We start from the raw sequence: 15,583 nt of genomic DNA on the forward strand, positions 1-15,583 counted from the left end.
TATGGAAAGGCTCCTATTGATTTCAATAGGCTTGGGATCAGATCCATAGGTACCAAAGTGGTGACTGTCTTAGAAAAAACACAGATAGATAGATTGTCGATTTATCCCATTGTGACATAAGGCATTTACCTTACATATTTCATCACTGAACACTAAAACATTCTAATGAACCTTTTTGACAATGTGGATTTTCCAGCATATAGAAAGAAAACCTACGTTCTCACATTCACATACTCCTTCTGTTCTGTGTACAGTATGTAAGCAACATGTTCATTCATGGTTGTTTATGCTTGTTGACTAGATGATGAACAATAATAAAATAATTAAGAACAAAAAAAGTAATTAAAATGCTCGAGTAAATTAATTCCAGTAGCTCATTTTAATATTTTAATACATCATGATGGTAATGACATGAATTACATGCTCGTCTGCTAAAAACAAAATAATTTGTTTTATGTGGATACTGAGGACATTTCTATTTGATGCTGTCCACTTCCTTTTCAGAAGGAGCAGAACACACATGTCTAATGGGGTTTCTAATTTCTATTACATAATCCATGTAAATTTCTAATACAATTCCAAATACATATTTCTAATACATAACCCATGTAAATACTGTACAGTGCATGTAAAAAGCAGATGCAAGTCTGTGTCAGAGACCAGGATGTGGGCAATCATGCCTGGTGGTTGGAGCAGGAGTCATGCTAGTGGTTAGAGCAGAAGTAAGTAGCCAGAAATCCCAGGGTCAGAGCTGGAGTCAGAAGTCTCTAGAGTGGAAGATCGGAGCTGGGATACCTGGAATGAAGCAAGGAAGGAGTTGGGTTTAGAACAAGGCAGGAGCAGGGGCTAACCCAGTCACGGGCAAATGCTTTTGAACAGCTGCTGCACTGCTATTGCTGATAATGCTGCTGAGTTTAAGAGCCAGTCTGCTGACTCTTCCAACCAATCAGGAAGGGTAGCCAATCAGGCAGCCCACTATAGGCCAGCAACGCTCATTAAGTTGCCCAAAGACAGGCTCTGCTGCACACCCTGATTCCACATAGTCTGGGTGTATGTCCAATGGGCACACTTAAAAAGTTCTTGTGGGTCTCTCAGAGATATTCCTTATTCTTAGAACAGGAATAATGCTAGACCTGGTGATATCTCAAGAAACGGAATGGCTTTTTTAGTGTGCTTGCCATGTGTGCCTTCAAGATAAATGGTATCTCAGAAATGATTATATGTAATAGTAAATACTGTGATGAGCATACTGTTGTAATCATATAGCTACTAAGATCCTTGATCTAACTAGGACCAGGGTTCCATAATCCCATCCCAGGTATTCACAGCCTTGCAAGTATCTCAGCTGCTTAGTTTGAGTAGATTTTTCCTCCGTAGTGTTAGTCTTCCATGAGGAAAATACACTAAAACAATGGGCTAGAAGGAAGGAATCTTCAGCCTCAACATAAACTTCAGGGCCGTAACATCCAGACAAATCACCTGAAACCAGTTACTGCAGTGTAAAGGTTTGGGGTCAGGGGAACTAGCAAACATGCCTCTTGCTCCCCTCCTTAGGAGGATCTGAGCCATGTGGACCAAACTCATTGGCGATGTCACACGTGCTGATGACATGCATACACGCCCTTCTCTATGTTCCTCTATGGAGGCCATCTCAGGTGCCACTGATCTTCTTTCTACCCTGCTGCATTATCTTGCGCTACGTTCTCCTGGGACAACCGAGCAATACAGTGGCTCTCCAGATGGGGTAAATGGTATGACAATTTACACCTAGCAAGGATCTTCCCCATAGTTTGTGCTGTGCTTGTACATGGCTCACCAGGGCAAGCCAGGAGATGTTTCATCCTATGACAAGAGCAAGAACATGATTTGTCATATTTGTGGTATGGTACAAAGCACATAGCCCACTGAAGCTTAGTAATTTCCCATTTGTTACAATGGTGCCTACATGGAAATGTAAGAAAGCAAGTGGAGGTACTCTGCAAGACTGTTTAGGACCCACATATCTGTTTGTTAATTTACAGTACATACACACACTCATTTGTTATGAAATAATTAAGCTACTTCTAGATATAAAGTAAAATGTTGTGCATAAGGAGAGCTGCTGTTATAACAGAGCTTGAGAGACTTGAAGATGGATGATCTTGTATTTAGCTGTGACACTCTGAGTAAGTTTTCCAGACCTCTAGAAGGGCTCTATGTAAGCTCAAAAGCTTGTCTCTCTCACCAACAGAAGTTAGTCCAATAAAAGATTTTACCTCACCTATCGTGTCTCTCTTTCATCCAAAATGTCTGGTGTGGTTGAGTGCCTCTCTCATTGAGTAAAAGAGATTAGGGGTTGGATGAAAGCAAGTTGATTGAGAGTAAATCCAGATAAGAATGAAATAAGGTTAATTGGACATGGGAGTGATGGGAAGAAATGGCGGAGATTATTTCAGCACCCTGGAGTGACAGATGTACATCCATTTTTACTCAGGTTCCCAATGTGGGAGTTTATTGGATCCCAGCTGTTCCAGGTTGTCTAAACAGCAAAGGTTGTCAAGAGTTCTCTTTCTCATTTGTGCTTGGCAAGTGGCTGCAAACTCTTCTTTAAAATGTGGTCCTCACCACATTAGCGATGCTTTCATCACTTATAGACTCTGCTGCATCTGAGACTAAAACCTTGTGGATAATGGAGCAACCTGCTTAGTAACAGTACTTCATGAAGAGAGCACATTACTTCAGTGGTCCACAATTTGCCCTGGCTGCCATTTCATTTTCAGGTGAATTTTAAGACATTGGTTTTGACCTATACATTCCTAAATGATTGGTGTACAGACTATTTGCAAAACTCTCTCTTTCAGACCATGTCTATTCTGGGACAATCAGGAAAGTTATGGTAAGCCAATGCACATAAAACAAAGTGCATTAATCCCCGTGTTGGATGCTCTCCTTCAGGAAAAAGTGGCTTTGGTTCACAGTAACTTAATTCTTTGAGGATTTTACTCAGAATCCCCTGACATAGCCACCCTTCCATTTAAACCAGGGGACTGGTAATTCCAGAGTTGAGGACCTTTCATTAAAAAGCCCTGAGACATTCCAGTCCATTTAAACCACCTTCCTAGAAAATTTGAGCTGGCCAGAAAGAGCTTGGTGAAAGAGCCTGAGAGAAAATGTATGTCTTGAAGCATGACCTGTGGTATAGGTTGGGGGAGTGCATTCCAGAGTTGAGGACGGTTCACTAGGAAGTGTCAGCTTTTTCTATTTAAACCAAGGGACTGGTAGCTTGGAAACTGCAGGTGATCACAATTGCCATGATATCATACAGTGAAGACTTGTCTACATGGAGGCTTGTTCTCCTCAGAGGATTAAGTTACAGCAAACTAAGGCCATTTTACTTCTAAATGAGAGCATCCACGTAGTTGTGGGGCTTAATGTGCTTTAACTTATGTGCACTGACTTCATACCTTTAGTTGATTCACCTTAACTTTCCTGCATGTCCTCATGTAGACAAGCCTTCACTGTATGATACTGTGGCAATTGTAATCAGCTGAGGTTTCCAAGCTACCAGTTTAAATGGAAATGTCAAGACTTTCTTAGTAAAAGGTCCTCAACTCTGGAGTGCACTTCTCCAACCTACCAGAAGGGAGAGTTCAATGGACTGGAATGTTCATAGATTTAGTAAAGTCAATTCTGAGTTTAGGGAGTTTTGAAGGGTCTTTTTGGTTTTGGACATTGGTCCAGTTACAGGAAGGTGTAAAGGAAAGAATGTTGAGTATGATGAGGGCTTTTAATTATTTGATAATGAACCATTGTGTATGTATTTCTTTGTTAACATTGTATACATGCACCCTGCATTTTGGATAGGTGCATTTTAATTAAACATAACAAAATTAATTTTGTATTAGGTTTTTTTCCCATGAGTCTGACTCTGTTCTGGCACACACATCATGGGCCAAATTGGTAACTAATTTCTGATTGCCCAATCCTTATTACTGATGATGATGCATGGGCCAGAAAGAACGCAACTAGACTTTCAGATCCAAGGCTATATTTGCAGTGCAGGTAATTAGGAAAATATAAAGCTTTTTTTTTTCACTTTTCTTTTTGTCAGCTGAGCAAATTTTACCTGCAAGTTACTGTAATGAATGAATGAATAAATAAATAAATACATACAGACCCTTACAATACCAGTTTTAGGCCCTCTCTCCAAATAGAATTCCAGTTTAAGAAGCTAGGGATTGCTACTGGCGGATTGTGTTGCCCCAGATTTGGCTTCAGAGAATTAAAAACGTATCATTTCCCAAGACCCAGATACTGAATTTGTCTCTGTATGTCTCCAGAGAAAGGCTTCTAAAAAGAAGAGATTATTATACCTGAATAAAAGTTAGTGCATTCTAAGACAAAGGATAGCAAATGTCTTGCTCTGGAACGCTGTAATTTTCAATTATATTACAATTATTAAAATTCTAGTTTGGGGACACTCCCTGCCTTCAGATACTTCCTTAACCTCAGTGGGAATAGTGCATATGTATCTGATTGAAGAATTTGGCCCTTAAGGTCCTGCATTCTTTGTGTGGACATCTTCCTTTCTTTAACAAAGGACACACGTGCACTAGCAGAGAAACACCAGGTAGTAACTTTTTTTTGGTTCTGATGTGGTAAAGTGGTTTCCCTGTAGGGATAAGGGGTGGGAGGAGGTGGAAGGAGGGAAGGATTTCATTCCAGATTCCTTGTAGGCCTTGTTTTTAAATTAAAACTATATTGCTGGATCAAAGAACAGGTTTGGCAAGTGCTTGTTTAGGAAACCCTACAACTATGCCAGATTTTCTTAGCTGATTTGTTGTAAAGTGTGTATTTCTTTAAATGCACTTCAAACAACCACTTAAATAATTAGAAATGCTAAATAATGTACTGAGACACAATTAATGAGATATTATATTAAGAGTTCAATTAATAACATGTAAACTAATAGGAATAGACTTTATAGTCCTCACTTAGTTTCTACCAGATCTTTCATCAGGACAAGTTCCATTGAACTTGATGGTAGTTTGTCTGATAAAAGAATGAGTAGGAAATTCAGGATTTGACCCTAGGTGTAAAATTTTCAGAAGCAACTAAATGACTCATTGAAAATCAATGGGACTTAGTCTCCTAAATATTTTTGAAAATGTTCTTAGGTGCTTTTGCAAATTTTACCCTAAATAAATGAAAAGTTATTCTGAATGTTGTGTAATTTCTCACTCATAAGATCTCTTACTATTTCTTCTATTTTTTCTTATGCATGCAGAAAGTATAGGAGATTGTATAATATGTTTTGAATTATGAGGATGTATAAAGTACATGATTGACTGAAAACAAGAACATTTCAACTCATCTTCAGTTATGGCTCCAAAAGCCCATTGTGATAGCTGAGGTAAAGGTGATAATCATAGTTCATGCAAGGAGCGCTTCATTGTTCAGTAAATGTTCCCAGGATTTCTAAATAAATAATTTCACTTTTACAGTCAACATTTAATGTCTTCTTCAGTAAAAGTGGTAAACTGATTCCTTAAGAATATGAACCTACAGCTAAAGCCTAACCTAATTTAGTCTACGTTATGTATAAAAGAAAATAGAATGAAATAAAATTCCATATGCAAAAATGTTAGGGAAAGCAAGGAAACATAAATCAGAACTTATTATTCATTCTCAGTAATGAAAATGTATGCTCCTGTTTTCTATTAAATCCTCAAAATGTTTGGAATAGATTAAATGTACCCAGGAAAATGAAAGTGCTATTTTATTTAGAAATGCCTCTTCAGTTTGATTTTTTGTTTTGCATCTCTGTTTTCTTTATAAGCTTTCAAACCATGCATACTTGTTGCACAACAACTCTTTTAAGTTCTCAACAGTTTTACATTTATTACAATTCTGTGTTGCTTTTGGACTAGTTCTCTTATCATGCTCCAAATCACATTTTATGCTGCTTTGAAGTACATTACTAATATGATTATTGCTTAACAGAAAATAGCATGATGTTCACTGCTGTTTTAAGGTGCAAACCTTTGTTTTGTTCAGTCACTTGTCTGAACTTTTATTTTAAAACAAGTTAAAGGTGTAATACAGTATTTTTTTTATTCATTCCTAATCATGTAGACAATTAGTGTATGTGTTCCTGGGTGTCTTCATTTCAACTCACACCTTTAATTATAAACATTGCTTTTCCTGTCAGTACAATAATTAGATGGGCTCTCTTCTACTGTGAACTTATTTTAAAATGCTTCCCAAGTTATCCTAAAAATTTGGGATTACTCATTACTTTTTAAATGTACATTCAATGTGACGGTTGCAAAGCGAGGGCTCTGGTCTACTCATTTATCCTTGTCTATGCATATCCACCTTTTCTCTGTGGATGTTCTGTGCTGCTAGACAGATACGTGCTCTACACCAAATTTTGCCCTTTTGACATCATCATAACACCTGGGACAAATGTGGAATAGGATCTCGACAGATATAAATGACCATAAAATCATATACTATCAAGGGAATTCTCTTTTATGAGGTTTACAAAATGTACACATTGTATTATTCTGCACACAGTGAGAAGAAAGAGTGAATATTTTTCTATCCCAGAAGGTGCAGAAATCAAGATTTAATGTGTGAATAACTATGACCACCCTTCTCTGGAAGAACATATATGTATGATGAATGATATTATCAGCAAATTGTGATATCATTTAGAAGTATGACTATTCAGATGCAGAAAGTAGTCAGGCAGTAAAAAGCATGTATCTGTAGGTTCCAACAGTGCTTTGATTTAATTACTTTGAGATTTATGTAATGTACCTATCACACGATCTATGGGCATATGTACAAACATTTAAAACAAACCACCTAATAGACTCACACCTTGCCCCAAGGTAAAGCTTTGTACTTTCCCCACAATTAGCCCTTTCAAGGAAAAGTCTGAGTAAATAGATGGGCCTTACATCATTCCCTGATGTCAATGGATTCAGGATCTGATGAACTAATGGGAGAAGTGGAGTCCAGAGCCAATGTCCCTCAACCTCACGTCCCCAGACATTCAAATCTGTGTGTCGTGGCAGATCTCAATTCTCACAACGGCACATGAAGAGGACTCAAAATAGATAGGGCTTTATAGATCAGTAGGAATATCTTGAATCCTACCTGGAGGGAAATAGGAAGCCAATATAGCCTTCAAAGATCTTCTGTAATAGACTTATGACCAACACTGTTAATTAAGCAGGGAGTAATGTTTTATATGAGCCATAGCTGCTGATTGGGAGAAGGGCAGACAGGGCAGGTCACAAAGGTCCTTCCGTCCTAACTTTATCTACATCCACATGAAAAAGAAATGGTCACAATCACCCGATCAAAGATGGCAAGAGATATTCAATTCTGGGACTCTATGAAGAGTTGGGCATCAAGCACCACCTCCAGACTGTGAACTTATTTTACAAAGTGGGAGCAAATCTCCTGATGTACCATCATCATTTCCATCTTGTCTTGACTAAGTTTCATAAAACTGAGTCTTATACATGCCGCTATCTCATTCAAGCAGTAAAAATGCAGAGAGACTGCATCCTCTGGGTGTGATGAAAGACAGATAATCATCCACATACTTACAACATTGTAACCCAAATTATCTAACCATCTCCTGGAAACCCTAAAATCCATGTTGAACAGGAGGGCTGAATGAATCAAATCCTGTGGAACAACACAGGAGAGAATTCTTGGGGCAATTTTTCATGAAATATTTTGAACATATGGTAAATCAAAGTGCAAAGATGGACTTAAAATAATAAAAAGAGAACAAACTATCTACAACCAACTGACACATGGGAGAGAAGGATATTGGGTGCTTTTCCCATCTCCACTAAGTTCAAGAGTGAACTGAACTACTGCTCCTTAAAGCTTTCAAGAGGCCAGTCTTAGGTCTGTCTTCATTAAGCCCAGAAGAAAGTTTTGGGCAATTCTAGGAGGTTTCATATAACGCAGTCTTGCGAGGTGCTGAGTGAGCACCCTCAGCTTCCATTGAAGTGAGCCGGAGTTGAGAGTGCCTACCACTTTACAGGATCACCCCATAGTCAATAGACAAAAAATTCCCAGCATTTCTCCTATAAAAAGGGTCATTATCAGAGAAAATAACCCCCCAATCAAAACAGTTCTCTGCCCAACCCAAGGAAGCACAATCTTCTTTCTAGAGAGAGGTGCCCTGTTCTCAGTACCAGGGATAACTGTATAATAATAACAACAGTACTTTAAAAAAATTGTATTGTAATGTTTGGGCCATACAAGTCCAGAAAATATATTATGGGAGAAGGGCGTGCGTCTCTGCATAATCTATAGCTGGGGAGAAAAATTAAGATAAAATTTATAAGACACAAAAAGTATATATTTGGTTTCCCACAATTACAGAAAAATTCTTTACTAATATTACTAATTTCATAATGTAAATACTTTCCTGAACAGCTTAATTAAAGGAAGGTGGATTTAATCATGTCTGTATTTTTGTGGGTGAATTTAATGTTCAGTAAAATAAGAAGCCTTGACTGAGACTAGTCATAATAGAGCAAAGTACTCATTAAGCTTCTTCACACATAGGTCTGCTAATAGACCTCTATTCTGCCTTGCAACATTCCTGTTATTCCAGAATTGGGTGGGTCTAGTCATAATACAGGCAGATACTAATCAAGCTTCCCCACAGACAGCTCTGCCAATACATCTCAATTCTGCCTTGCAACACTCCTGTTATTTCTCTGTCTCTCAGGCAGAGGCTGTCAGCTGAGTGGTGATTTTGGACCTGCTCCAGTTATTGAAGTCAATCAACGGTAAAGTTCACATTGATTTCAATGGTGCAGGATCAAGGTCTGGGAGATGTAGATAAATGTCCACTGGGGATTAGGATGAGATTAATTGTTTTGTGAGTTACTGAGGTTTTAAAACAGGTCTTTAAAGGTAATTCTTTGTGGCCCAGTTCTGCTCTCACTATAGTCAGCAGTGTCAAGCCAGAGTAACTCTATTGATTTCAATTGAGTTACACCAGTATAAGATAAGAATCTGACCATTAATGTGTTAACATTTTTTGTGATCTGACTTCCTGCAGGGCTTTTGTATTATTTCCCCCTAGAAAAAGTTTACTAGTAAAATATTGTAGGTTTTAAATATCAATATTTCTAGTTGTATTTATAGTATAATTCCAAATTCACCACTGATGTAAACAGGAATTGGTTTCATTGGAATTACCCCAGTTTATACTAGCAGTTGAGCTTGGTCCATAGCTTTGTGTTCAGAATTTTATGGAATATTGAATAAGTACAAGATACAAGCAAAAAATGCTATATGTCAAAATAAGGATTATTCTTTTCTCTGTAATAATTTATTATTACATGAAAAATATATTTGCATTTAAAAAAATGTTTTATTCTCCTAGGCAGTGCACTAAACTAAAAAAAAAGGTTAGTTTGATGACTAAGTATAATGCAGATCAATGAATATGGATGATTGTACTGAGAAGCCTGGAGGAAATGCTTATTACCAGTGGCGACACAGAACTACATGTAACTTTCTGCACCTGGAGAGGCGAATACTTCCCTATTACAAGTAGTTTCTCTAGCAATGTTCTATGTTGATCAAAACTGCATTATTTAAATCTATCTGGAGGGAACTTTACATTTTCCACAGTATATTTTTTGAAAAGTCTTAGTCTTAATAGCTAAAATGTGTGTAACTTGCATTTTTTCTCTGTAACATTTTCATTCTTTACATAACTGGCAAATTCTCCCAAAGGCACGTTCTAGGAGAGGGAACAGCAACTTTGTCTAAGAGAAGCAAGACAGACACCCAGTTCTACATTTTGTTTCAGTCGCATCACACAAAAATCCCATACGTGCAGGGAACTTGGAATGTCAGAACAGAGGCTGCAATCTCTACCTCAGGCTGTCTGCTGCCATACAGTTCAGAGTTTTCTGACACCCTCAAAAGCCTCAACGAGGAATCCTGCAATTAGTGCAAGCTCCTCCTTTACTACAGTCGTCTTTTCTATTGGTAAAATGTCTTTGTAGGCTCATGTAGGGATCCCACCTCTTCTCTGTGTTTTCATTCTGAATCTATCCACAACTTTACACCTGCATGAGTGCCAAGCCTCCGTGGATATATAAGGGAAACCTTCAAGAGGCATTTCAGAGTTACAGGGAAGAAGCTGAAGAAAAGGACTTCACCCAGCTCTGTCAGACAGAGCCGGAACCAACCATGATTCTCCCTGCCATTCACTTCTCTGGCTTTCTCCTAACCTGCGTCTTCATGAAAAGCTGTTTGGCTTTCAAGAACGATGCCACAGAGATCCTTTATACACATGTGGTTAAACCTGTTCCAGCGAACCCTAGCAGCAACAGCACACTGAATCAAGCCAGAAACGGAGGCAGGCATTACAGCACTGGATTAGATCGTAACAGTAAGTATTTTACTTGTAGCATTTCCCATCCCTGGCTACAGCTGTCGTATGATGGGTTTATTCCTAACCAACGTAACCAGACTTTTCATGTCCAGTTTGCAGAGAGAACATTGCATTTCTCAATGAGCGCATTTTCCCAGGTAGTGAGCCCTTGAGAGCTGATTTGAGGGGCAATTTGTATTTAACAAAAATCTGCTGGATTTGTTACTACCCAGAGCTACATGCTCAGCATGGTATTCTGGCTTTGCCTTAACAAGTTTAATTCCTGCAGGTTCCATCACCCTGATACGTTAAAGGAAAATTAAATCTAGGGAAGGAAACTCTGATCTGTCTTTCCTCCCTCTAAACACGCACGGATCAACTTCACTCTCAACTTGTATGGGCCATACCCTGATTAAGTGTCTCAGATCAAGTCATTTAATCTGGGAATTCAGGTGCTGCAGCAGAAAAGAGGAAGATAAAGAAAATAGGTAAAATGAGGACACTTTAAATGTGCTCGCTTTCTTAGCTCACTTGCTGTATGTAGTATGTCGGTGCAGCATCCTGTCTGGGCTATTTCAGAACTGTAACTCTGCTAGACACAAAGCTTTGATTTTGTTCCAGTGTTCTGTTTTTCACTTCCCGGTTGAGCACTTACCCGTTTAACTCCTCCAGCTAAAGTAAACAAACAGGTTCACAACCTACCTGTGATCTCTGCTCCAACGTGCTTTTTTTTTTCTTAAATACGATGCGATTTTCTCCTCCCTGCCGAATTTTACGTAGAAAGAGTCCGATAGATACACTGCGGATCTGGAAACCTTTTCCTGGCTTGATCCGTTCTCTCCCGTTCCCGCCTCATTAAGCTAAAATGAAAAACCGACCCACATTCATTGAGTACGAACAGCGTCATGGCTGGGAAGTACAGACAAAAACTGATGGCAATATCCTTCAGCAAAGCCAGGGCGTGTCAGCTTTTATGAATACGGGTGGTTTAACTGTACAGGAAATGTCTCGTCTTTCTGAGATTACTGGAGCAGCCTAGGTATTCATTGTCAATGAACTGTCACTGCGGAAAAAGCTGAACCTGTAGATACATAAAAAACAGAAGGCAAGACAAATCAAAGCGGTGATCAGCTGCTTCCAGGTGCATTCCAGAGCACAGCTGCAAGGGAGGTAGGCAAGCTTGATCATTCAGGCGAGTCAAGCAGTCCTTTTGTAAATCATCTATCCAGAACAGTCTTCAGATTCCTGTCCCCCCCGGACTGTGCACCTTGCAAGCCCCTGACTGGCAGAAGGGACAAGGAGAGGTTGTTATCTTAACTCAATGTCTCTGGTGAAAGTTTGATTTAAAAACCAAACAAAACCAGCAGCATCTTGTAACTCTGATAAAGGGGTGAGGCACCTTCAAACCCTTTTATTTGCACTCTAACATATTTTCCTAATGATTACTCCTATTTTAAAAGCATTGCGCAGGAGCCCTCTTGTAAATATGTGTACAATCTCCACTGTAAATTTCCTTGAGAAAGAGGGAGAGGCCAGCTAGTGAAGGATTGCATATTACCTTCATGTCTAATTGTAATTACTGAACTAAACAGTTGTGTTTATTGCAGTGTGCAGAGCTGCACATACAAGCAGGTACCAACATGTCTATATTAGCAGCTCTGCACCTTTATATGATGTCAATTTACCTACAGAATTAACTAACCTTCCTTCAGGATTTGCAATAATCCCTCTATTCCGTATAGGAAAGTATAAGGAATACTGCACATATTAAGAAGTTATCCTTAAGGCAAAATGACCAGTGAGCCTGGTTACAAATTTAAACATCATGTGCAGAACGTAATTTTCAAACACCTACCATTTTTCTTTGCTTTTCTTCAAAGCATTAGTGGAGACTAAAGCCATAGCTTCACTGGAGACTAAATCCACAGCAAGCACGAAGTTTTAAGATAAAATGATTCTCTATTTATTCAAATGCATTAAAATAATTTCCAAAATCCTCAAAACACTATTTTTCACACTAACGTCAAACACCAAAGATCCCAGAGCAAATTTCCACTAAGAATAAGCAAGAGACATTTCAGATCCAGGGCATTTTTTACCCTCCATATACCTGAACATGAAATTGCCTTCTCTACTGAGACTCTATAGCTCCTGCAGTGCTATGACATAAAATATCATTATTTGTATTGTGATAGCACCTGGAGGACTCCATTAGGGATCAAGGCCCTATTGTGCCAGGCACTGTATACATATACAATTAAAAGATCTTCCCCAAAAGCTTATAGTCTAAGCCTGTGTCACCCATTGCTATGCATACTGTGATCATTTGAAAATGACTTGAAGTCTGAAAATTGGTTTTCTTTATGCGTCTCAGTGTTCATTGTTCTGTACATTCTGCAGATCGCGTTCAAGTTGGCTGCCGGGAACTGAGATCCACCAAGTACATTTCAGATGGCCAGTGTACCAGCATAAATCCTTTGAAAGAGCTTGTGTGTGCTGGTGAATGCCTCCCTTTGCCAGTGCTCCCCAACTGGATTGGAGGAGGTTACGGAACCAAGTACTGGAGCAGAAGGAGTTCCCAAGAGTGGAGATGTGTCAATGACAAAACTCGCACCCAGAGGATCCAGCTCCAGTGTCAAGACGGAAGTACAAGAACCTACAAAATAACAGTAGTCACGGCCTGCAAATGCAAGAGATACACCAGGCAGCACAATGAATCCAGCCACAATTTTGAGGGAACCTCTCAGGCAAAGCCCACCCAGCATCACAAAGAGAGAAAAAGAGCCAGTAAATCCAGCAAGCACAGCTTGAGTTAGAAGTCAGACAACCCCTTTCCTCAAAACTGAACTCATCTGTAACCATCTGCTTTACAGATCTGACTGCTTAAAAGACAAATCTGCCATTGTTGTGTTCTAACTTGATGGCACATTGCTTTGACCAAACTCAGAGCGACATTCTGTGCATATAGACCTTTTCGGTGATTTTCCAAATGCTCCAGATAGGCAGTACCACAAGCCTTCTGACTTCACACAATGAAATCTTACATGTTTTTGAGGTGTGGAGGCAAAGAATTGTTCCAATGAACATTCACTTAAATTTTATTTTTTAGAAAGGTGCTTTGTTGTGAATTTTCACGGGAACAGTTGATTAGCAGACATCTGTTGCCTTTCAAATAATATTCTATAAACTTTTGACACATACGCTTAAAAGCAGCAATCAGTAACTGTTTTCAGTTTCATTCTAAGAAAACAATGCCTTGCATGCTGATCTTTCCCTTCTATCTCAATATACCAAAAATTAAAATATGCATGGCAGCAATTGAAAAGTAAAGCTGAATAAACTATTTATTTGTCACTGTAAATATTTAATGAGCTTTACATGTGATTCTTTTTTCAAAATGTTCATCTTATGTTTTATAGCTTTTTTCATGTATCAGAGTATTTTCCTATGATTTGTGACTGGATTAGAATATGCATTTTGTAGATTATGTAAAATAGATGTTTTAGCATTCTTGGTATATATATATCATTTTGAACATTAATAGTTTTGGGTTTTATTTTGCAAGTAACATTTTAAAAACTGTTTGGTACATCATAAGTTCTGTATTATTTTTGTTTAAAGTGTGCAATCGAAAGTAGATATGACTTCCTTTCAAATTCACCCGTTTCTTTTTTACAAAAATAAACTGCTATAAAGATGTATTGTCTTTGGGCTCTAATATGTAGGAAAATACATACATTTTGACCAATCATGACATGCAATTTAATAAAGTGGGATGGTTTACACTATATGATTTAAAGCAAGTGCCATAAAAAATCTGGCAGCAATATTTATCACAAAAATAACTTTTCAATGGATTCCTTTGGTTTGTAGAAGTCTTATGTGACTATCTAACAGCTGGTGCCTATTAGTGGTCCAAACCAGGTTGCTGTTTAACAATTCTCAATGTGTACATTGTAGAAAACAAATATATATTTGGGAGGTTTTACAAGCTAATAAAACCAACCCCAATTTATTTGTTTTTCCATTAATGATTATCAAGTTACAGACTTACAATAAAAATAATAATCAGTATAATCTTTCTTCTAGGCACAATTAGTCCTGGACATTATTCACTGAATGTTATTGTGAAATATGTAATAAGCAGTCAACTTTACAACAGAGACTGAGAATCATCTGTTGTTCATCATTCAGACTATATTAAGATTGAGATGATTTTCATCAATATTTGTACTCAATGGTTAATCTATAGTGGGGTAAATAGTAAGGGCTAGATTCCCCAATATGTTGCATCATTTTTAACTGGTATCATTTTACACCCTCTTAGCACTGGTGTAAATGGCTATCCAAGGAACAGGGCAATGAAAAATCTGGCCCTAATAAAGTGTGCTGTGCACAATTTCTCTTTGAACAGAATATTTCTATCAGTCTATCTACCTTACATTTTAAATTAAGAGGGCCCAAGGATATCATTGTGCCATCATTTTTTAAGCAGAACGCCTCCCTGATTATTAATGAGGTGCTCTTTTTAAAAATGCATGCCACAGAATGGCTCCCATGATCCCAAATTTTAATGACACATAGCAAAAATCTTTCTAATTACAGTTGCTTACCCTTAATCAAATGTTTTAAGAACACATTTGAAAGTGACATTATGTATGAGAAAATGTTCTTGTAGTTGTGCTTTTCTTCCTTTGGCATTATCACCTTAACTTTGGAAATGGAAAGAGAAAAGGTGACCATCCTATAGAACGTACACAGTTATATATTTAAGGAAAGATACATAAGTTAATAACTGTGACAGGGCCAGACCTAATGGCTACAGGAGAGTAGAGTAGAGTATCTATATTAGCCCCAGGATCAACAAATCCGTTCCCTGGGTGATCCAGCTGGGGCTACTCCAGGGCAATTAGACCAATTAGGCCAGCTGAGGCCAATCAAGGAGCTTGCCCCAGCAGTTAAAAGCCTCCCTGTCAGGCAGACAGAGGCAGCTGGAAGGGAGTTAAGAGAAGGAGTAGAGCTGCTACAGGGCTGGTAGCAAACACAGTTGCTACTACAACCCCCTAGGCATACTGCTCCCACCTAGGCATATTGCTGGTAGAAAGGGCATAACAGGCTGCCTCATCACAAAACCCAAATTGTTTTCTTTAAATTAACTTCAGTGATCAT

General features: G+C 38.4%; 1 protein-coding gene and 1 long non-coding RNA gene across 3 annotated transcripts in view; one reads left to right on the forward strand and one right to left on the reverse strand.

Annotated features, from left to right (window-relative positions):
• Nucleotides 1–370: 370 nt before the first annotated feature.
• Nucleotides 371–15,583, reverse strand: part of LOC137162364 (uncharacterized) — a 34,069-nt gene continuing 18,856 nt past the window's right edge. For both annotated transcript variants that reach the window (XR_010922354.1, XR_010922355.1), the window contains exons 2-3: nt 11,117–11,495; nt 371–795 (exon numbers count right to left, since the gene is read on the reverse strand). This is a non-coding gene — a long non-coding RNA (uncharacterized lncRNA). The remainder of the gene's footprint in view (nt 796–11,116; nt 11,496–15,583) is intronic.
• SOSTDC1 (sclerostin domain containing 1) lies at nt 10,075–14,113 on the forward strand. The gene is made up of 2 exons (XM_067562114.1): nt 10,075–10,432; nt 12,815–14,113. The coding sequence occupies exons 1-2, from the start codon at nt 10,111–10,113 to the stop codon at nt 13,228–13,230; spliced, it is 738 nt and encodes a 245-aa protein (XP_067418215.1). The 5' UTR covers nt 10,075–10,110; the 3' UTR covers nt 13,231–14,113.

This window comes from Emydura macquarii, unplaced genomic scaffold (assembly GCF_026122565.2).
Source record: "Emydura macquarii macquarii isolate MOO-44397 ecotype Brisbane River unplaced genomic scaffold, CSIRO-AGI_Emac_v2 contig_2422, whole genome shotgun sequence".
Taxonomy (NCBI): Eukaryota; Metazoa; Chordata; order Testudines; family Chelidae; genus Emydura; species Emydura macquarii.